Genomic DNA, 22473 nt, shown 5'->3' with positions numbered 1-22473 from the left:
AGAAAAAACAAATAAATAAAATCCACATATAATTCAGATGACTTAAACCTTTCCCTCTGGCAAATTTTTAAGGCATCTGCTGAGCAGTTGTAAAATTATTTCATTTAGGACCTCTTGTTCTTATCTTTGCCCATCTTTTTATACTCTTACTATCCAACAGTAAAATAGATAAATATATCAGAAAAGTGGAGAAACTAAAAACTTTCAACTTGAATAATTAGTACATCAACTTAAAAAATAACCTTAACAGATGAAAAATAAGATTCTTCTTTCAAACAACTCTGACAATTTTGTACATACCAAACAGAATACTGGCCAGGTCATAAGACTCATTATTAATAAGGCATCCTTACATGGAGGTGTGAAAAATTAATTTTATTTTTGCATAAATATCATGATACTTTATTGTCCAAAGTGCTCCTTTCAAAATAAGTTAAAATGTTTCCATATTACTTTTATCAAACATGTAGTTACTGACTAAAGCATTATACCACTGATTAACCAAAGATAAAAATAATATGAGCCACTCAAATATTCTTGAAGGAAAGTGCTTACATTATTTTGTGAAAACATTTGTTTAAATCATTGATGCAGTGATTTAAGGGACAATTCCACATTTTTCTTTAAAATCCACAAATGTCTTAATGGGACATTAAGACATGCCCACCATTATAAAAACTAAACAAAACCAACCCCAAAACAAAATCCTACAAAAGCACATTCATTTTATTACAGGACATGTATGAAGTCACTGGGTAAAGCTCTTTTTTATGAACACTTTCGGAAAGCTCGCACTGAGTTCCAGCACAGCTCTATTATCAATCTGAGAACAGAAGGACACATCAAGTAAGGAGAGATCTTTGCAGGATTCCAGGAGTTTTCTTAAGGATGCCGGACTTACCATTCTTGTTCCTGTTTAAAAACAATACAAAACAAAACATTACACAACATTTATATAATATCCTGATGAAGAGTTCCTTTTGCTAATTATTTAAAATACATTTAAAATAGCCTTTTAAAAATTAAAAACATTTCTTAAAAGACTTAATGTTGAAATTGTCCTGTAAAAAAATTTTTTCCAGCCAAGCTGGTCAATCTAGGACCTGAATTTCATCAATAACCTACCCATTTGATTTTCATTCCTACCTCCTACCCTTTCCAATCAGCTCCTCCAGACTTTCCTATTTCTGTTCACCCCAGTTCAAAACTGTTTGCACATCTCATTTTCCTGAACCCGTGGGTCAAATCAGGCCTCAATACTTACAATGATTCAACCTCTAATTCCATGCAGTGCAATTACTGAGCGACTACCCTGTAGAAACTTCTGTCTCAGGGCACTGGAGATACAAAGATGAGTAAGACATGTACCTGCCTTAAAGAACTCATTGACCAGAGTTGAAAGCAAATAAGTACAATACAACTTGGTAAGTTTTACAGTAAGTATAAGATGGCATGACTGGAAGACAAATGATGGCTGATGAGTACTATTTAGCTCATAATAAATTTGAAGTGATTATGGGGTATTCAGATGGAATATAAATCATATAAATCATGTAAAGCACCCGATACATGGCAGGTACTCAATATATACCAAATATGACTAGGCTCTAAGATGTCATGTGTAGTAACTACAGGTTTTCTAGAGAGGGAAAAAAAAAAACAACAACCCACAATGGTATTGCGTATACATTCGTGGGATGTGGATTAAAGTTTCTGAAACAGTAGTCTATGCCTTTTGCTCTGAGAAATCCTATCTCCTCCCCTTCCTGCCACAGACTCTAGAAGCTGTGACTATACTGCGATCCTGACTGTAACCAACCCTGTGACAAACCAATGCAGATCCTCCTGGGAATTCAGAATTGGGATTCAGTAAAGTCTCCAGTGCCCACTCAATCTCTTGAACTAAAGACATGGAAAACTGGGTCAGGATTGCTATATTTGGCCATGTGTACCCAGAGAAGCAGAGATGGCCAGCATGACAAAAGAAGAACAAAGCAAGACCAGAGGGAGATGCAGACACAGCGCCTAAGGCAGCAGAGGGAGGGCATGGGGGACGGGGGCCTCAGCAGGCAAGACAGGAGAAGGAAGGAAAAAGAGAAAAAGGTCCCTCGACTTTTGAGGGTTTTCAGTCCCTTCTGAGGTCTGACCACAGCCAGCTTCTACCCAAGGGATCTGAGATGGATACCTGTATCTTCATGATAATTGTCTTTTTCATATGCTTTAGTTGGTGGCTCAGACGGTAAAGAATCTGCCTGCGATGTGGGAGATTGGGTGGGGCAGATTCCCTGGAGAAGGGAATGGCTACCCACTCCAGTATTCATGCCTGGAGAATTCCATGGACAGAAGAGTCTGGTGGGCTACAGTCCAAGGGGTCACAAAGAGTCAGACACAACTGAGAGATTAACACTATACTGTAAGCTATCCTGATGGGGATTTCGTTATATAAGATCAGAAAACTTCACCGAAGCCTGTGAAGTTTTTCACCCAGGGTTGTGACCATTGTCTATTTGCCAGTCTTGGTCATTTGAATCTGAGTTTCCTGATAAACTGTTGTTGTTCAGTTACTAAGTCATGTCCAACTCTTTTGTGACCCCATGGACTGTAGCCCGCCAGACTCCTCTGTCCATCAGATTCCCCAGGCAAGAATACTGGAGTGGGTTGCCATTTCCTCCTCCAAGGGATCTTCTGGACCCAGGGATCAAACCTGTGTTTCCTGCATTGCAGCTTGGATTCTTTACCACTGAGCCACTAGGGAAGACTTTCCTGATAAATTCAGAGCTCCTAAAGCCCAAGAGAATTTCAGGGAAGGAAGTCAGAGACTGAACGTTTAACTGGGCTGGTGTCCCCTGTCGTATTCTTCCAGGGCACTCTGTGCTGTTGTTCTGTTGTCTCCTTAGGACACAGTCCTGTTTTCAGGCAGCTTGCTCTTTCAGGGCACTGAGTATCTCCAGTGTTGAGAACAAGGCCAAACAGTATATGCTCAATAGGTGTGTACTCAACAAAAGGATGAAGGGGTGCTGGCTAATTTCCCAATGCCATCGCCCTGGTGTAGACCCTCCTTAGATGGATTATTGCAGCCAATCTCTCTGATTTTGATCTCTTCCTTCTCCAAGTCACCTACTACTCACTTCCAGGTAAGGATTCCTAAAACATAGCTCTAAATACATCACTCATACCCCTAACTGAAGCCCAGTAAGAGCTCTTCCTTGTTTAATTTTGTGCAGATTCCTCATCCTGGTGTTCAAAACTCCCCATGTTACTCTCCATTATACCAACATTTTAGATCAAATAAGACTGCCTATTCTCTAAAGATAGTCTTGTGACTTCAACTCCTCTGCTTTTGCTTCATGCTATTCTTTCTGCCTAAAATGCCCTCCTCCCCCAATTTCCTGCTCATTTTTTAAGTCTATCTTTAAAATACCTATTAGCCTTTAAAAAATTTTTATTTTATATATTTATTTATTTTGGGCTATGCTGGATCTTTGTTGCTAAGCACGGGTTTTCTCTAGTTGCAGCAAGTAGGGGCTACTCTCTAGTTGTAGCACGTGGGTTTCTCACTGCAATGGCTTCTCTTCTTGCAGAGCATGGGCTCTAAGACAACTGGGCTTCAGTAGTTGTGGCACATGGGCTCATCTGCCCCGCAGCCTGTGGGATCTTCCTGGACCAGGGATCGAACCAGTGTCCCCTGCATTGACAGACGGATTCTCAACCACTGGACCACCAGGGCAGTCCCCTATTAGCCTTTTGAATTAGCCTTTCCTTATTTCTCTGATCATCCATATTTCTCTGATTCCATGTCTCTGATATATATATAAATATATATATATTTCTCTTTGCTTTGAGCCTCATCAAGATGGACTTGCTTCTAGCTTGCATTACAGTTATTTATATGCCTGTTTTATTCCTTCTTGCTAGGTTATCAACTCTCTGAAGACAGGTACTCTATCTTATTCAGCTTTGTACTGATAGATAAGTACGTTTAGTATGAAGAAGTTATGCCGCTTAACATTCATATGTGCTAATCACAAAATGACAAATAAAATAATGAATATCAGCATGGTTTAACTAAGAATCCCTTTTAAAAGAAAACAATAAGGAGTCTAACACTAAATGGTGAAAAGAAACCAAAAAACAATAAAAATACAGCACAGTGGTTAGAAGCAGAGACTCTGGTTCAAGTCCAGATTCCTTACTAGTCAGGAGCCCCGGACAAATCATTTAACCTGTTTCCACCTGTTTTCTCCTCTGTGGCTAATATATCTATTAATACCTCATGAGGTTATGATGATGATTAAATAAGTTAAAATATGCTCAGAACAGTATAAAGCATACAGTCACTTTGGTGTTAACATTATTAGTTATTATTAGTGATATTCTTTTACTGTGCTCTTTATATTTGAAATAAGATGCTCCAATATATTTGCATGATGGTCATCTTCCATTGAAAATTATATAATTATACTCAGCAAAATAAATAATGATACTCCCTTGCTCATACAAGTCACAAATATTTCAAAAGAAGTCATGATACTTCTTACCTGTGTTTCTTTTATGTCTCCGTCAAGTAAATCATACATTCATAGACCAAACTTACACTATCTGACAACAGAACCCATGGTCCATAACAACTGTGCTTTGTTTTGGGATCAGTGTTACTTGTGTCTTTGTAGTTTGGTTGCATCTCTTTCAGATACTGGCTACTCTCCATCTCTAGTGTATGTTTCAGGGTTTATTTGAGGGTTTTTTTGGATGGGAAACTGTAAAATAGATTTTAAACAACACTGGCACCATCCTCTGAAGTGAAGCCTGATGGAATTCATGATTATTATTTTTTTAATATAAATTTATTTATTTTAATTGGAGGCTAATTACTTTACAATATTGTATTGGTTTTACCATACATCAACATGAATCCACCACAGCATGATTATTTTTAAAGGCCTTTGGCTGCTTTTTCTCATTGTCCCTGTGACTGACTTTTTTTTGAAAATTCCAAAATATTTATCTTATAAAAAAGTCTAGGCTAATTCAAGGGAGAATGTGAATACGCAGGAAAAGAAACAAGCAAGTTAAGCGGGCGTGGTGTTTTGAAAAGACAGTACTGATCCTGGGGTCAAAATCCTTGTGCTTGACCCTTGCTCTGCTACATGTCAACTGCTGGCTCCAGCACCCTCAACTATGAAAAGACAAATGATATCCAGCTTTCTGAGCTATGAAGATGAAGGAGAATATAACACAGACGAAGAATCTAGCCCAAAGTGTGTATATAATAAACAAGAAGTTTTTCCTAAATTTTTTTTAATCAACTGTTTTTTTACTGATTTTTAAAAATGTATTTACTTTCACTGAAGTATAGTTGATTTATAATATTGTATTAGTTTCAGGTATATGGTATAATGATTCAGTAATTTTTGAAGATTATATTCCATTATAAGTTATTATAAGATACTGGATATAATTCTAGCATATATATATCTTTGTTGCTTAGTTTGTAACTATTAATCCCATATGCTTAATTTTCCATTCCTAAGTTTTTAAGAAACAATTTCTGCCTTATAAGTAACTTTGATAAGTAACATGTGACTATATAAGCAATACCTACAAAGGTACCATAAGCCTGGACTGTGGAGAGATTTTAAGTGAAACCAGAAACACCAGTGCTGAAAATCTTCAGGTTTCCCTTTGGTTAAATGTTGAATAAACAGGAAAAGATATAACTAGCACTTCAAGGACTACTCTATTAGTATTAATAGATTACCAGAAACACAGTGCAAGTGTTTTGGGTTCACAACTGTGTGGGCAATTATAACTGTGGCATCCTAGCAATTCTGGCCAACATCAGAAGTAACAAAATATCACACAGTTTCTGGCTGTAAATTGCAATAAAGACACAAGGAATCCCAGAACTGGGAAGGATTTTCAATAGCTCTGCCTTAGGGTAGAACTACTCCTAAAAGCACAGTCATCAGGGATAGAGACCGTATTCTTTAATCAAGAATTTAACATCAAGAAGCTGTGTGTGTGTCTTGAATTCATTACACAAACGGATTATTTCTTATCTGTCAATAAAAATGGAGAACACGGCTCATCCAAACTCTCATTCTTCTCACTAGACCAAGAACTAAGGATTATTCAGAGCTTTCTGATAAGTTCAGTGATAAAATTCTGTTATTGCCCTCCCTCTCTTACTTAAGGACAGTTATAATTATCAAGACAACATTTTGATTGCATCCAAGATTTTTTTTTTCTTTATAAAATGTCTGAGATTAGCTTTTATGTCAAGGCTTTAAAACAAAACTTACAGACTGCACCTTACCTAATATGTCCAGTTGGCGTAATCTGGTACAATTACTGGCCAGTTCTTCGATGTCTGTGTCACACACCGACCTGTTAGCCGTTAGAAAGAGTTTCTGCAAGTTTGGAAGCTGGCGTGCCAGTCTGGCAAAGCACCCGGTGCTGCTCTGCAGAGTAGGGCACCAGCCGAGGTCAAGTTCCTCCAGAAGCGGACACCCAGAAGCCAGTTCGGCTATCCCACTCTCAGTGATGTTCTTACACCTCCACAGATCCAGAGTCCGGAGTTTTTTACACTTGGCTCCTATCATGCTAGCTGTCACGTCGTAGTCTTCAATCTGGAAATCAAGTAATTTCAGTCTTTCCCATACTATGCTCAGAAACAGAAACTGTCTGGAGCATGTTCAAACATCCTTAATCACCTCCTGTTGTTTGCTTCCATGTAAACATCCCCACATTGAGGTTAATACAGATCTGCTCGCTCATCTCCCAGAGCGGCCGCTGTTTCATAAAACAGCAAGAGTAATCACGTCCTTAAAAAGCCACTTAAAAGAATTCCAGACAGGATGTTAATGAATTAAATCCAAAGGCAGCCTGAAATCCTCAGGATTATTTCGTGTATGCCTCCCATTCTGACAGTGCTGTTGCCGCTTTGATAGGAATGTAAGATCTCCCTGAGAAAGGCCTGTACTTTGATAGGCTCTAAAATAGTAAGTGAATATGTTGATAGTACTAATAAGGATACTAGTTTTGGTTACATGAGGTCCTTGGAGACTGAAAATGCAACCTGAAAATAATTTAGATGGTGATACATTAGCTGTTGTCAGTTACCAGAGGTGTCTAGTGATTTAACTCATGATCATGGGATAAGCTTCTACTAATCAAGAATTAAACATTGTTCATGGACTTTGACTGTTTTAATGATGTTTCTTTAAACAGATTCTTTTAAGAGTTTTATTTGCTTTTGTTATAATCAGGTATTGGCATTATCACCAGACATCAAAAGGAAATGAAACAGCAAACATTTCCAATGATTACTTCCTTTTATTTCTTTATTCATAGTTTCATCTACAATGTGCCAGCACTACTCCAGATATCAGCAACAACAGTGAACCAAAAAAAAAAAAATACCATGTTCACATTCCTTGGAAAGACATACAGACAGATAAGTGAGCAAAATAAATTCAGAGAGTGATAAGTAAAATAACAAACAAGGTGCTATGACAGTGAGTACAGTGGCAGGGGTTGAAGGAGGGAGTAGCGGCTGCCGGGGTCTCTGGGAGTGAGTGGGACATGTTCATAGATGTGATATGGAAAAACAGGTTCAGTGTCAGGTAAAGCTAGAAAATACTGGCTTAAGAAAAGGCAAACTGTCTATTGTAGGAAATACTATTGAAAATGTCAGGACGAGGATATAGGAGCATTGTTTCCTAATTTTGACCCAGAATTCCTATCTGCCCTACTCTTTCTCATAGATACACAATTTTCTAAATTGAATATCTTTTAAGACTAACGTTCCATAGGTCAACTTTGGAAAATGTTGCCTGCTACTACACCTAATTCCAACTATAAACATACATAATTCCAACTCTAAAGTGCCTGTGATCAGAGGCCTGTTTTTCTAGAGAATGCTGCTCTACTTTATGGGGAGGTAATTAACAGGCAGAAACCTGTAGCCAAAGTTAAAACAGGGTCCTTACCACTCTAAAGAAGGCGGGCTAACAATAGGCAAAGATCCAAGTGACAGTAACTGGCTGGTGTGTTGTCACAGAAAGTGCCACGGAATGTCACTGAGCTCATGTAGAAGAGAAACTAGAAGGACCCAACAGAAGCCCATGAAATGGCTTCCTGCTGTTGTTGCTGCTGCTGCTAAGTCGCTTCGGTCGTGTCCGACTCTGTGCGACCCCATAGAGGGCAGCCTACCAGACTTCCCAGTCCCTGGGATTCTCCAGGCAAGAATACTGGAGTGGGTTGCCATTTCTTTCTCCAATGGATGAAAGTGAAAAGTGAAAGTGAAGTCACTCAGTCATGTCCAACTCTTAGAAACCCCATGGACTGCAGCCCACCAAGCTCCTCCATCCATGGGATTTTCCAGGCAAGAGTACTGGAGTGGGGTGCCATTACCTTCATCCTGCTTATTAAGGTCTTCCTAATAAGTGGATGAAAAACTGGAATGATTTAGGATTTCCTGAGTCGGCTTTGAGTGTGTGCGTGGAGGCGGGGGCAGGAGCAGGAAATGAAAATAAAAAGGAATAGGTTGCTCTACAGTTAGTTACACTGGGAGATGCATTTCCTTTGAGTGTGTATGCACACACACGTACACAGAACACACATACATACACACACCAAGGGCTCTGCTGTCCCTTAAGTGTCAGCACTATCTACTAACCATGCCATTTAGTTGAAAAACATTTAATTCATGCCATGAACTCTTTTAATGGCATGTAAACTACAATTTTAAATCTCAAGATTATTTATTCCAAGAGTCCCTAGACTTTTGGATTTCATAGACCAGTGACGCTTCAAAAAATATGTGAGCATCAACATAGGCTTGTGGCCATCATTTTATCTTACTCAATAAGGGCACTAAAACAAACACAGGAGCAAACAAAATGAAATTATCTACTATCATCAACATTTCCAGGAAATAATCTCAGATCTCAAAAACTAAAATTAGCCTCGTGAAAAAGTTACCAAACTACTGGCCTTTGGGTATGACTGATGCACTATTTTGTAAAGAAGCCCAGACAGGTAAATAGCTTGTCTGAGATAACATATTACTTGAGGCAGAACCACCCACTTTACACCACACTATACTTCTCTCCTTGTTCTCACAGATAAGTAATGTCCATGTTTCAAAGACAAACTCTTCAATTTAAGAAAAATGTTTGAAAGTGGGGTGCACAGTTGTTAACCATAAATCTGAAAAGCTGCGGGTGGGTGTGGGGTGAGTCAGGATAAAATTCACCTATGGGAAGAAAAAATAATTTTCCAATACTTACCATGACACAACTACCCAAACTGAGGTGCTGAAGGTCTGAACAGAAGTTCAAAATGCTGAGCAGGGCTGTTTGCTGCCATTGGGACCCACATCAGACGCAAATAAGGAAAAAGAAAGAAAGTGAAACAAAGAGGTCAATTAGACATTAGGGGCTGTCACTGCTTTTCCTGAAACAGAGCTCAAAACCTCAGTTACAGACACCACAAATGCCATTTAATGAGTCCCCAGGTGTTCACACCATTGATTGGCTTGGAGTCAAGGTAATCATTACTCGTCTCCACATAAGTCGTCACTCTGTATATGATTTTGCATGTCCTAAAGACACTTATATTCCCTATGACCTCTCAGTGCATTTCCCAAAGGTAAGCAATTTGAAAGCCTGGTGAAGACGAAATAACAAGATAAGCCAAACCATCCCTCCTAAAACACACACACACACACACACACACACCGAGAGCTGGTGACAGTGTAGAACAGCACAGCTTTGACATTCACTGATCAGCTGCAGCCTGATGGAACTGCCAATAGCCACCCCAAATCAGGATGGAGCCAGTGACTTTAATGTCAAAGGATTCTCTTTGTTGACAAGGATCCCAACAACCATCGAGCACCTGTCACTAGCAACATGCTGACTGAAACGTATATAACGTGAGCTTTCTAGTCATGTTCCTGCCATTTCAGCCCATCCATCCTGGGCAGTGAAAACAGTCTCACCACTAAAGAAACCCAAAGGTGTGTGAGACTGCTACATAATCATGGTTCCTGAAACATCTCTAAACAATCAAAATCTCACTTGATTACATGCCCACTGTGACAAATTTTAAAACAATGCAAAACATTCAGATTACTAGTTTTTTCTTTTATAAACTAAAAAAAAACTACTACTCAAACGTGGCAAACTTTCTAAATATTTGAGCTAAATAAATAACATCTAACAAAATTAAAATGATAGTATTTAACTTCTGTTTAATCTATTTCAAGTGTTACAAAACCAAAAAAAAAAAAAAAAGCAGTGCTATATTTAAAATGGATTACCAACAAAGACCTACTGAATAGTAATGGAACTCTGCCTAATGTTATGTGGCAGCCTGGATGGGAGGGGTGTTTGGGGGAGAATGGATACATGTACATGTATGGCTGAGTTCCTTCACTGTTCACAGCTAATTCTACTTATTTAGGCAAATATTTTACAATAACTTACACAGTCTGCATATTAAATTGAGAATTAAAACTTCATTTAATTGTAGATAAAAATGATCATTTTTCATTCCTACCTTAAAAAAGGAACTAACATAGAACATAAGAGATTCATATTGAATGATACCACACATCTTTCCTAAATAAGAGATGAGAGATCAAATGCTGATACCAAGCTATGAGGGGATAAGAATGACCTTGGAAGAGATGCTGTGAGGAATGTAACAAGGAGTCAAATAGAGATAAATAAAACGGTTGACTGGTAGCACTGAGGTGAGCAAGCACAAGTTAACAGTTTCCTGACTTTCTCCAGCAGAGCTCATGATAAACCAGAGACTGTGGGAATACCCAGGTATCAGTTCAGGTCGGTCACTCAGTTGTGTCCGACCCTGCAACCCCATAGACTGTAGCACACCAGGCATCCCTGTCCATCACCAACTCCCAGAGCTTGCTCAAACTCATGTCCATCGAGTCAGTGATGCCATCCAACCATCTCATCCTCTGTTGTCCCCTTCTCCTGCTTTCAATCTTTCCCAGGTATAGAGCACACCTCTATAGATCAGCCGGCAATCTCTCCAAATCCAGTTAACCAATCTAGAGTATCTTTAGTATCTTTTCTTTTCTCTATTCTATTAGTATTCAGAATGAAAGTACTACTATTGATGATAAAGCAAAAAGCAGAAACTGCCTCTTCACTTCCAGGCATAAAATGACCTGATTTTAGAGAGACCACAGACTCAATGATTTAGAGCGGGAGTCGATGAAACACGGCTCATTGGCCTATTGTCTGTTTTTATAAATAAAGTTTTGTTGAAACAAGGCACACCCATTTCTTTCTGTATTGTTTATAACTTTTCACTCTACAGCAGCAGGGCTGAGTAGTTAAGACAGAGACCATATGGCCTGCAAGGTCGAAAATATTTACTATCCTCAGAATGAACGGGCCCACCTCCAACTTAAGAAAACAATTCTACCTTAATGACTATTTGAAGCACTTCTACACTTCTAGAACACACAAACAGATGGATTAAAGCTACATTAAGGGTACTACAAAAAAGGTATTCAGAAATAAAAACTGAACAATTTTATGAACCTCTCATTTAAAAGATTTAAGATACCTTTAAGGTCCCCAAATTGACAAATTCTGCTGGTTAGTCCTGTAAAATTCAATATAAGCATAAGAGTAGCTCTATAAAATTAAAATACAATTTAAATAGTTAGTAGCTTTAATAATGCAAAGCAGCAGATTCATTTTCAAATGAGTTTGCAATTTTTAAACAAAGGTCAACGTTATTTAAATCACTGTGGAAGGGAGTTACTAAGAAATGACTGGATCCATGTTAATTCCTTCTACAGAATTTTCAAACCATACTCTAGGTCAGTAGTCCCCAGCCTTTTAGGCACCAGTGAGAGGTTTCCTGGAAGATAATTTTTCCACGGACCAGGGTTGGGGGGACCAGTTTGGGGATGATTAAAGTACACTATATTTATTGTGCACTTTATTTCTATTATTACATCAGCTCTACCTCAGATCATCAGGCATTAGATCCCAGAGGTCGGGGACCCCTGCTCTAGATGAATGCTGGCACCTGGTAAGTAGGATTTCCACTCATAAAGAAAGAATCCTTTTGCATTCTACCTGAAATCTACCTACTGGCCTTGATCAGCAGCTTCAAAATCCAATGGATAACTATAGGTTACAGGGAATTATTACTGCCTCTACTTGTTACAAGGAAATTTATTAAGAAATAAAGGAGGGATTCCCTGGTGGCTTGTGGGAAAGAAGCTGCCTGCCAGTGAAGGAGACACTGGTACATTGCCTGGTCCAGGAAGATCCCACATGCCGTGGAGCAACGAAGCCCTTGCACCACAACTATTAAGCCTGTGCTCTAGAACCCAGGAGTCCCAAATACTGAGCCCACATGCCACAACTACTAAAGCCCTAGCACTCTGGAGCCTGATCTGCAGCAAGAGAAACCACTGCAATGAGAAGCCTGCACATCACCCTGAAGAAGAGCCTCTGCTCACGGAAACTAGACAGAGCCTCTGCAGCCATGGAGACCTAGCACAGCCAAAAATAAATAAATAAAAAGTTTTAAAAAGCATATGTAAAAGATGAAAGAAGATAGAAATTCAAATTTTCATTGACGGTTTTTTTAAGTGATGCTATCCATAAAGTAATCTCCTATCATAATCTCCTTTCTTCCAGACTTCTAAAGTGCTAAGCAAAAATACTTAATAAAATGATAACTGATGCTTATTATACTCACATATAAGTTTTAGATAGTCCAGATTTAGAGCTTAGTAGAATAACAATTATATATACATCATGCACATTTTATAATATAATGAGACCTTATATAATCTACATCTGCAATATTATGATCACTATTTTACATTAATATAGGTTTATAATTATTTTAACTAGTTAATACATCTTACAATTAAAATTTTTTACAGTTAAAAATTGTTGCTTATCTTTAATAACGAATACAACCCTTACTTACAACACTCTTAATATAGGATGGTAGAATTTTTTAAATCAGTATTTCCTACTCTAAAACATGATTCCTAGACAGCATATTAATGAAACAGATAACAAGTCTATATATCACAAACATACATTAACTAAAATAGACTAGTGACATCACCTTATCACAAATGTGCTTTCACTGATGATGTTTCAAACACATCAGAGCAGTAACTACAAGTAATGAGATGAGATGTTAGAAAAGTGTATTCACTAATGAATATTTATAAATTTACATAAGAAATACCACCAAAGAAATCCTAAGAACACAATAACTCAATTATTGAAATTTAAGATACACATACATGTATGAATTTCTCTTTCTCTAATTTAATTTTTTGGGGGCCCAGCATTCCAATATCAATAAATTTGGGTAAGGGAAATATAAACTAAAAGTTGAAGTATTTTAAGAACTATTTAAAGTACTTGAAACTAACTATATTTAGGATATTTAAATTCAATTACTTTATAGATGTTTGTATAAATCACCTACTATAAACTGTTTCTTTTATACTGTTTAAATATATAATATGATACAGTTTATATACTGATACATAACCACAACTTGAAAATAATATTGTCTTTAATAGGTTAAACCTGAAGATCAACATTGTGGTAGAAAAGTTAGACTTGTGATTGAGCTCTAAAAAGAGAATGTTCAAGATCATGTCATTATTCAGTCGCTCAGCGAGTCTGACTCTTTGCAACTTCATGGACACCAGGCTTCCCTGTCCCTCACCATCTCCCAGAGTTTGCCCAAGAAACTATCTTGGGCGAGTTAAATAAGCAGAGTGACAATATAGAGTCTTGTCATACTCCTTTCCAATTTTGAACCAGTTCATCGTTCCATGTCAGATTCTGTTTCTTCTTGAACTTCATACAGGTTTCTTAGGAGAGCTAAGGTGGTCTGGTATTTCCATCTCTTTGAGAATTTTCCAGTTTGTTGTGATCCACACAGTCAAAGGCTTTCACATAGTCAATGAAGCACATGTTTTTCTGGAATTCTCTTGCTTTCTGTATAATCCAGTGAATGCTGGCAATTTGATCTTTGGTTCCTCTGTATTTTCTAAATCCAGCTTGTACATCTGGAATTTCTCAGTTCACGTTCTGCTGAAGGTTAGCTTGAAGGATTTTGAGCATTACCTTGCAAGTATGAGTGCAATTGTGTGGTAGTTTGAACATTCTTTGGTACTGCCCTTCTTTAGGGTTGGAATGAAAACTGACCTTTTCCAGAGTCAAATTCTAAAAACCAATGTGTGTGAAACAACAAAACCTAAGACTAAATCACACACATTTGCCTTGCCCTAGAGCCAGACATCCTGGAATGTGAAGTCAAGTGGGCCTTAGAAAGCATCACTACGAACAAAGCTAGTGGAGGTGATGGAATTCCAGTTGAGCTATTCCAAATCCTGAAAGATGATGCTGTGAAAGTGCTGCACTCAATATGCCAGCAAATGTGGAAAACTCAGCAGTGGCCACAGGACTGGAAAAGGTCAGTTTTCATTCCAATCCCAAAGAAAGGCAATGCCAAAGAATGCTCAAACTACCGTACAATTGCACTCATCTCACACGCTAGTAAAGTAATGCTCAAAATTCTCCAAGCCAGGCTTCAGCAATACGTGAACCGTGAACTTCCAGATGTTCAAGCTGGTTTTAGAAAAGGCAGACGAACCAGAGATCAAATTGCCAACATCCGCTGGATCATGGAAAAAGCAAGACGGTTCCAGTAAAACATCTATCTGCTCTATCGACTATGCCAAAGCCTTTGACTGTGTGGATCACAATAAACTGTGGAAAATTCTGAAAGAGATGGGAATACCAGACCACCTGATCTGCCTCTTGAGAAATCTATGCAGGTCAGGAAGCAACAGTTAGAACTGGACATGGAACAAGAGACTGGTTCCAAATAGGAAAAGGAGTACGTCAAGGCTGTATATTGTCACCCTGCTTATTTAACTTATATGCAGAGTACATCATGAGAAAAGCTGGACTGGAAGAAGCACAAGCTGGAATCAAGATTGCCGGGAGAAATATCAATAACCTCAGATATGCAGATGACACCACCCTTATGGCAGAAAGTGAAGAGGAACTCAAAAGCCTCTTGATAAAAGTGAAAGTAGAGAGTGAAAAAGTTGGCTTAAAGCTCAACATTCAGAAAACGAAGATCATGGCATCCAGTCCCATCACTTCATGGGAAATAGATGGGTAAACAGCGGAAAAAGTGTCAGACTTTATTTTTGGGGGCTCCAAAATCACTGCAGATGGTGCCTGTAGCCATGAAATTAAAAAACACTTACTCCTTGGAAGGAAAGTTATGACCAACCTAGATAGCATATTCAAAAGCAGAGACATTACTTTGCCAATAAAGGTCCGTCTAGTCAAGGCTATGGTTTTTCCTGTGGTCATGTATGGATGTGAGAGTTGGACTGTGAAGAAGGCTGAGCACCGAAGAATTGATGCTTTTGAACTGTGGTGTTGGAGAAGACTCTTGAGAGTCCCTTGGACTGCAAGGAGATCCAACCAGTCCATTCTGAAGGAGATCCATTCCTTTCTTTGGAAGGAATGATGCTAAAGCTGAAACTCCAGTACTTTGGCCACACATGCAAAGAATTGACTCATTGGAAAAGACTCTGATGCTGGGAGGGATTGGGGGCAGGAGGAGAAGGGGACGACAGAGGATGAGATGGCTGGATGGCATCACTGACTCGATGGACGTGAGTCTGAGTGAACTCCGGGAGTTGGTGATGGACAGGGAGGCCTGGCGTGCTGCGATTCATGGGGTCGCAAAGAGTCAGACACAACTGAGCGACTGAACTGGCGACTGAACTGAACTGAACTGATAGTCTCATTTCAGAGTTTATTTTTACCATGGTAGTGAATCTCTCCTATAATAATACAGTTGAACACATCTTTGGTCACAGATGACTAAACCAATCATTTTCCATATCAACCCATGATGGATGATGGCAGAGATGTACAGTCAAAAAGTCATAGCACTTTGCATACCAGCTGAACTGGGCTGTAACCTTACTGCCTACATTAAGAGAAAGAATGCTTTGATCTGAGGGTTAAGGGTTGGATTATTTAGAGAGCACTGGAGACAAGTCTGAAGCACACTTGGTGAAGCACACAAGATGAACACTTGACATTGTTCATCTAAATGATGCTCAGGTGAAGAGGGTACACGTGTCCAAAGACTATCTTCTTCCAAAAGCATACCTTTCCTTCCTGTTAAGAGAAAGTTATCGATCTGCTTTGTGCTGAAGTCTTGAAGCATTTAAGTCACATAAGTAACACTCATGGTTCTCATTCTAAACTCACTATACAGGTCTCATAACTGTAATTTGGTTTCCCCTGTGATGTGTTAACAGTGAAAGAGTGTGTTAATCAGCCGTCTCTAACAAATGTGTCCTTACCAGGTAGATTGCTTATACCTGGTATATTGCTTACTGTAATGATTGTGGATGATAACGAATCTGACCCCCAAGAAGCCAAAAGGCTTCTCACTGTAGCTGAATCATAGCCAATCACACAGGTCACAAACACTCACCTCCACCAAAAGCCTCATATTTCCCCTGGCACTTCTATAAACCCATCCAAGATAGAAAAGAAGTATAGACAAATTCTTTCCTGGAGACCTATATTAAGGACTTTAAAAAGTTTGTTAGTTTTGGAATATAATATACGAGAAGTTATTTAAATCTTAATTCTTGATTCTGTTTAAAAACAAATAATTATTAATATCTTTTGTTTTCAGTTCAGTGCAGTTCAGTTGCTCAGTCATGTCCAACTCTGCGACCCCATGAATCGCAGCACGCCAGGCCTCCCTGTCCATCACCAACTCCCGGAGTTCACCCAAACTCATGTCCATCGAGTCAGTGATGCCATCCAGCCATCTCATCCTCTGTCATCCCCTTCTCCTCCTGCCCCCAATCCCTCCCAGCATCAGGGTCTTTTCCAATGAGTCAACTCTTTGCATGAGGTGGCCAAAGTATTGGAGTTTCAGCTTTAGCGTCAGTCCTTCCAATGAACACCCAGGATTGATCTCCTTTAGGATGGACTGGTTGGATCTCCTTGCAGTCCAAGGGACTCTCAAGAGTCTTCTCCAACACCACAGTTCAAAAGCATCAATTCTTTGACACTCAGCTTTCTTCACAGTCCAACTCTCACATCCATACATGACCACTGGAAAAACCATAGCCTTGACTAGACAAACCTTTGTTGGCAAAGTAATGTCTCTGCTTTTGAATATGCTATCTACGTTGGTCATAACATTCCTTCCAAGGAGTAAGCATCTTTTAATTTAATGGCTGCAATCACCATCTGCAGTGATTTTGGAGCCCCCAAAAATAAAGTCTGACACTGTTTCCACGGTTTACATGTTATCTAGCTAAATGAAGCTGTTTAAAATGGACTGCATTTTAGATACAGCTAACAACAGCCTGTATTAGTCAACAGAAGTGACCAAAGTAGGTTCTTCCTACTTCAAGTGTTCCTCTTGATCTCAGTTAGTAATCAGCACTGGTTTTGGCAAGAGGCCATTCCTCCTCCTGAGTTTGTTAGCTGCACTCGCTCTACTAAAAGAAAGATCAGGGACTTTCCATGCCGTCCAGTGGTTAAGGCTCTGCACACTTCCACTGCAGGAGGTCTAGGTTCGATCCCTGGTCAGGCAGCTAAGATCCCACAGTCCTGTGACTTGGCCAAAAGCTTTTAAAAATAAATAAACAATATAAAGGCCATGTGTGCTCTACTTACCAATATACATAAATGTGTTCTTTAAATCAAGTAAGAATGCAGCCAGAAGAACATCATTATCTATGTGTCAGAAAGCAAATTCATGGCACTAAATCAAATCATACTATTTTCAAAAGACATGCTTCTTCTGTAGGAAAGCCCAGGTGCTCTCATCAACAGATGGGAGTGGTACACATTTTACTTATATATAAACCAGCACAGAAAAAAGAAAACAGGAAGTGAGTTTTTATATTCAACAGAAGTAAAGATTAACTGCTTTTGTTTGTCCTCTAGTCCATGAAGATGAAGGCAGTGGGGCCCTTGAAACTGTTGTCCCAGCGCAGTGAGCCAGGTAAACAGTTGCTGTACCACACTTACGGGTCACTGTCATATACTAGTCCCCTACAAAACCTATAATCAGTTTTTTCACTTCTTCAAATTCTTTCAATTTATGCTCTATCATTCTTGAAGCGAGGCAATCAAAACTGGATGCAGGTGTTCCATTTATAACTCCAACTTTTAAAAAAACACTCTTGGTTCTCTTGTCTGCTGCTAAGCAACAGAATGACATTCTTACTGAGCAACCTGCACACCCCAACTCACCCCCAACTCCAGATATTTTTTCCCCCAAAACAAAGAAAAAGTAAATAGGTTGAAACTCCTAACACTAATCCAGATTGCTTTAGACAATGTGAAGGCCTTCTCTTGAAGTCACTTTTTGTGCAGTATGTTAAAAAGCTATCCTGTACAAGTTGTATTAGTTTGCTAGAACTGTCATGACAAAATGCTGTAGACTGGGTAACTTAAACAACAGAGATTAATTTTTTCACAATTCTGGAGGCTAGACGTCTGAGATCGAGGTGTTAGCAGGGCTAATTTCTTCTCAGGCCTCTCCTCTTGGCTTGAAACCTGCCATTTACTTTTGGTGCTTTCATATGGTCTCCCCTCTGTGTGTCTGTGACCTAATCTCTGCTCATAAGGAGACCACTCATATTGGATTAGGCCCCGCCCTAATGACCTCATTTAACTTAATCATCCCTTGAAAGACCCTATCTCCAAATACCGTCATATTATGAGGTACTAGGGGTCAGGACTTCAACATAATAAATTTCGGGGAGACACAATTCAGCCCATGGAACAAGTATTTAAGAATAGTTGCAGATATATGCCCCTTTAGGGGTAAAGGAGAGTTATATCTTTATTACTTTCAAATGGTTCAGGAAAAAATATGCATAAAGTAGAGCAATCTATTTTGTATGCAACTTTTCGTAAGTCTAAAATTATTTCAAAATAAAAGCTCTTTCCTTGTAAATATTTAAGAGTCTATTTCATGAGTTAAATTTCTACAGCTCTCTCTCACAAAAATATATCATCATGTATGGCTAAAGAAGGACTTGTAATTAATGTTTATCATAAGTAACAAGAATCCTGTGAATAGAGATAAAAAGAACAAAAAGAACTTAAAAATCTTTCCAATCTTACATATCTCACTCTACTATCCTAACTTCCTTGTCATTAATGGTAGAAGAAACTACCTACAATTAAAGTCTTCTTCATGTTTGTCCCCATCTTTTGCCTTAAGTCTTGCCTATACAATCATCAAGGACCTACCAAATTCAGTAAAAAGAAAATTACTGCATTTAACCACTCGTTTCACTAGTTATTCTGAGATCACGCATTAAACAGGGTCTTAACCTCAGCATATGGGTCATTTCTGTTCTCCATCCCTTTGCACTATCTTTTCATCAGGCATACAGTTACAGCCCTGCATCTACTGAAATTCAATCAATGTATATATACCCGTAACTCTGAAAAGAGATTATCTAATGATTTTTTCTCTCTCTTTTTTTTTTTTGATGTTTTAAAAAAACACTTGCCATCTCTGATGAAGTAATTTTTCATCACAATCCTAAACATATCTAAGGAAGGAAAAAGATCTGATAAAATAAACAAAACAAATAGAAATATATTTCACTATCTTTTTTTAGAGCTAAAAATTCTGAACAAATACAAGTTCAAAAAAATTTTTTACAAGTTTTCCAAGTTGTAGATCTCCCATCCATCTGCTTAGCTGATGTGGTTATTCTGTAGAAAGACAAACTTATCTGATGCTTATGAACTTATCGAACAAAGAAAAGAGAAATTGACAAGCAAGAGCTATCACTCATTCATTCAACACAGGTTTACCAAGTATCTACTATATATATTCACTATAGTGAATACCAGACAATGTTCTACATACTAGCTGTAAAGACATAAACAGTCAAACATGATCCCTCTCATTATGGAGTTTATAGTTAGGAATGTACTTTCCTTTTACCAGAAACAGATCAGAAGCATGAAAGCAGTAATTTAACCTAAGTCCCTCATAGCACATGCTGCTGCTGCTAAGTCACTTCAGTTGTGTCCGACTCTGTGCAACCCCATAGACGGCAGCCCACCAGGCTCCCCCATCCCTGGGATTCTCCAGGCAAGAGTACTGGAGTGGGTTGCCATTTTCTTCCCCAATGCATGAAAGCGAAAAGTGAAAGTGAAGTCCCTCAGTGGTGTCCGACTCTTAGCGACCTTATGGACTGCAGCCTACCAGGATCTTCCATCCATGGGATTTTCCAGGCAAGAGTACTGGAGTGGGGTGCCATTGCCTTCTCCCATAGCACATGATGGAAAAGATATTCCTATTTAGGAGGATCTATAAGAATACTTCACAAAGTTGGGAATAATTTGTAGGATTATGCTGAAAAAATCTATACTATCATTTTCACATGTACACAAGTCTATCTAATTTACAGTGTGATGTTATTTACAAGTACGATCTAATTTGGTCTTCTCAATAGCCTATGTGATAGGGTAAATTTTTTAAAAGGTAAACTTTCAGCTTAGTATAAGTGACTTTCTCAAGCACATAAATCTTTAAAGTGGGAAAACCAAGAGAACTGTTTTATGATGTGGGTCTCTGATACAGACTAAAAAACAAATATCTTCCCAATTTTTACATTATAAAATAATGTCTGAATCAGATACCCAGAACTTGCTGCTGAGCAGTTTTAACCATAGTTAAAGTCTGCTAAAGATCTTACTGCTGTTTCTTCTCACAGTAGGGTACTGCTGCTGCTGCTGCTGCTGCTGCTAAGTCGCTTCAGTCGTGTCCGACTCTGTGCGACCCCATAGACGGCAGCCCACCAGGCTCCCCGTCCCTGGGATTCTCCAGGCAAGAACACTGGAGTGGGTTGCCATTTCCTCCTCCAATGCATGAAAGTGAAAAGTGAAAGTGAAGTCGCTCAGTTGTGTCCGACTCTCCACGACCCCATGGACTGCAGCCCACCAGGCTCCTCCGTCCATGGGATTTTCCAGGCAAGAGTGGGTTGCCATTGCCTTCTCCACAGTAGGGTACTAGCTATGGTATAATCAAAAGCAGTGGAGCTGGGGAGAAAAATCTTAATGAACTAGGCCAGGGCATAAAAGGCTGGGTTTCAAAATGACACTTGGGGCTTGTTTTAAGGTTGCTTTCATTTTAATTGACTACCAAAGCAGCAATCAGACAGTACACACAAAATGCATTGTGATACAACCCCAGTTTCTAACAAGGTTATACATGAGGCTCAGTGGTCACTGCAGCAGGTCTTGTTGGTAAAATCTGTCAGGTAGAGAGAAGCGTAGTGCTCTGGACCCACTGTTTCACCACTGGCTCAGGGAAGTGCCACATCAGCATACCAGGCTCTACCTACCAGCATATAGGGCAATTCTGACCCTGCTGCTGCTGCTAAGTCGCTTCAGTCGTGTCTGACTCTGTGTGACCCCATAGACGGCAGCCCACCAGGCTCCCCCATCCCTGGGATTCTCCAGGCAAGAACACTGGATCGGGTTGCCATTTCCTTCTCCAAGGCATGGAAGTGAAAAGTGAAAGTGAAGTCGGTCAGTCGTGTCCGACTCTTAGCAACACCATGGACTGCAGCCTACCAGGCTCCTCCGTCCACGGGATTTTCCAGGCAAGAGTACTGGAGTGGGGTGCCATTGTCCAACTGTGACCCCATGAGAATAGCCCACCAGGCTCCTCTCTCCATGGAATTCTCCAGACAAGAAAACTGGAGTGGGCTGCATTCCCTTCTCCAGGGGATTTTCCTGACCCAGGGATCAAACCCAAGTCTCCCAAATTGCAGGCAGATTCTTAACCATCTGAGCTACCAGGGAAGCCCATAATGTTTTGCTTAAGTAACAAGGGAGGTGCTTACAGATTGATACGATTACCAGTGTTGTCACTTTGGTTTGTTTTAAAAGAGACCAGTTGATTGTGTTGTCTTTTCCCTTTATTCCTCTGAGTCACTTAGTGCCTATAGGGGAGTCTGATGCAGATCCCGAGAATGACAAGATAACAGATGTAAATAAAGTATAGGCAGAGAGCACTGAATACAGAGCTGGGAAGCTGTTAAAAGTCAACACTGCCTGGGTAGGTTTTTCTCCATTTTGAATTTTGCCATTTGTATCACTAAAATGAGATTATTTTTTATTTTATTGTAAGTCCAATGCAGATCAACGAAAATCAATTTTATAATTTTTTCTATGTACTAAATGTCAGAAAAATCATCTAGAATAAATTTAAAAATGATTTTATGGTCTTTTGGCAGCTGGATTAATAAAAACAAACTTTAATAGGTAGTAACATATGGTACAAACCAAATTTTACTTAATGAAATCATACAGTGATTTCACATCTATGTTTAAG

At 39.1% G+C, this 22473-nt stretch overlaps 1 protein-coding gene across 2 annotated transcripts in view; it reads right to left on the bottom strand.

Moving 5' to 3' along the window:
* Positions 1-724: 724 nt before the first annotated feature.
* The window catches only part of FBXL4 (F-box and leucine rich repeat protein 4), a 76657-nt gene continuing 54908 nt past the window's right edge, over positions 725-22473 (bottom strand). For both annotated transcript variants that reach the window (XM_070376569.1, XM_070376570.1), the window contains exons 7-9: positions 9294-9365; positions 6317-6629; positions 725-912 (exon numbers count right to left, since the gene is read on the bottom strand). In XM_070376569.1, coding sequence (XP_070232670.1) covers positions 749-912; positions 6317-6629; positions 9294-9365 — 549 coding nt within the window. In that variant the 3' untranslated portion in view covers positions 725-748. The remainder of the gene's footprint in view (positions 913-6316; positions 6630-9293; positions 9366-22473) is intronic.

This window comes from Bos mutus, chromosome 9 (assembly GCF_027580195.1).
Source record: "Bos mutus isolate GX-2022 chromosome 9, NWIPB_WYAK_1.1, whole genome shotgun sequence".
Classification (NCBI taxonomy): domain Eukaryota; kingdom Metazoa; phylum Chordata; class Mammalia; order Artiodactyla; family Bovidae; genus Bos; species Bos mutus.
This window is presented reverse-complemented; position numbering and strand designations above follow the sequence as displayed.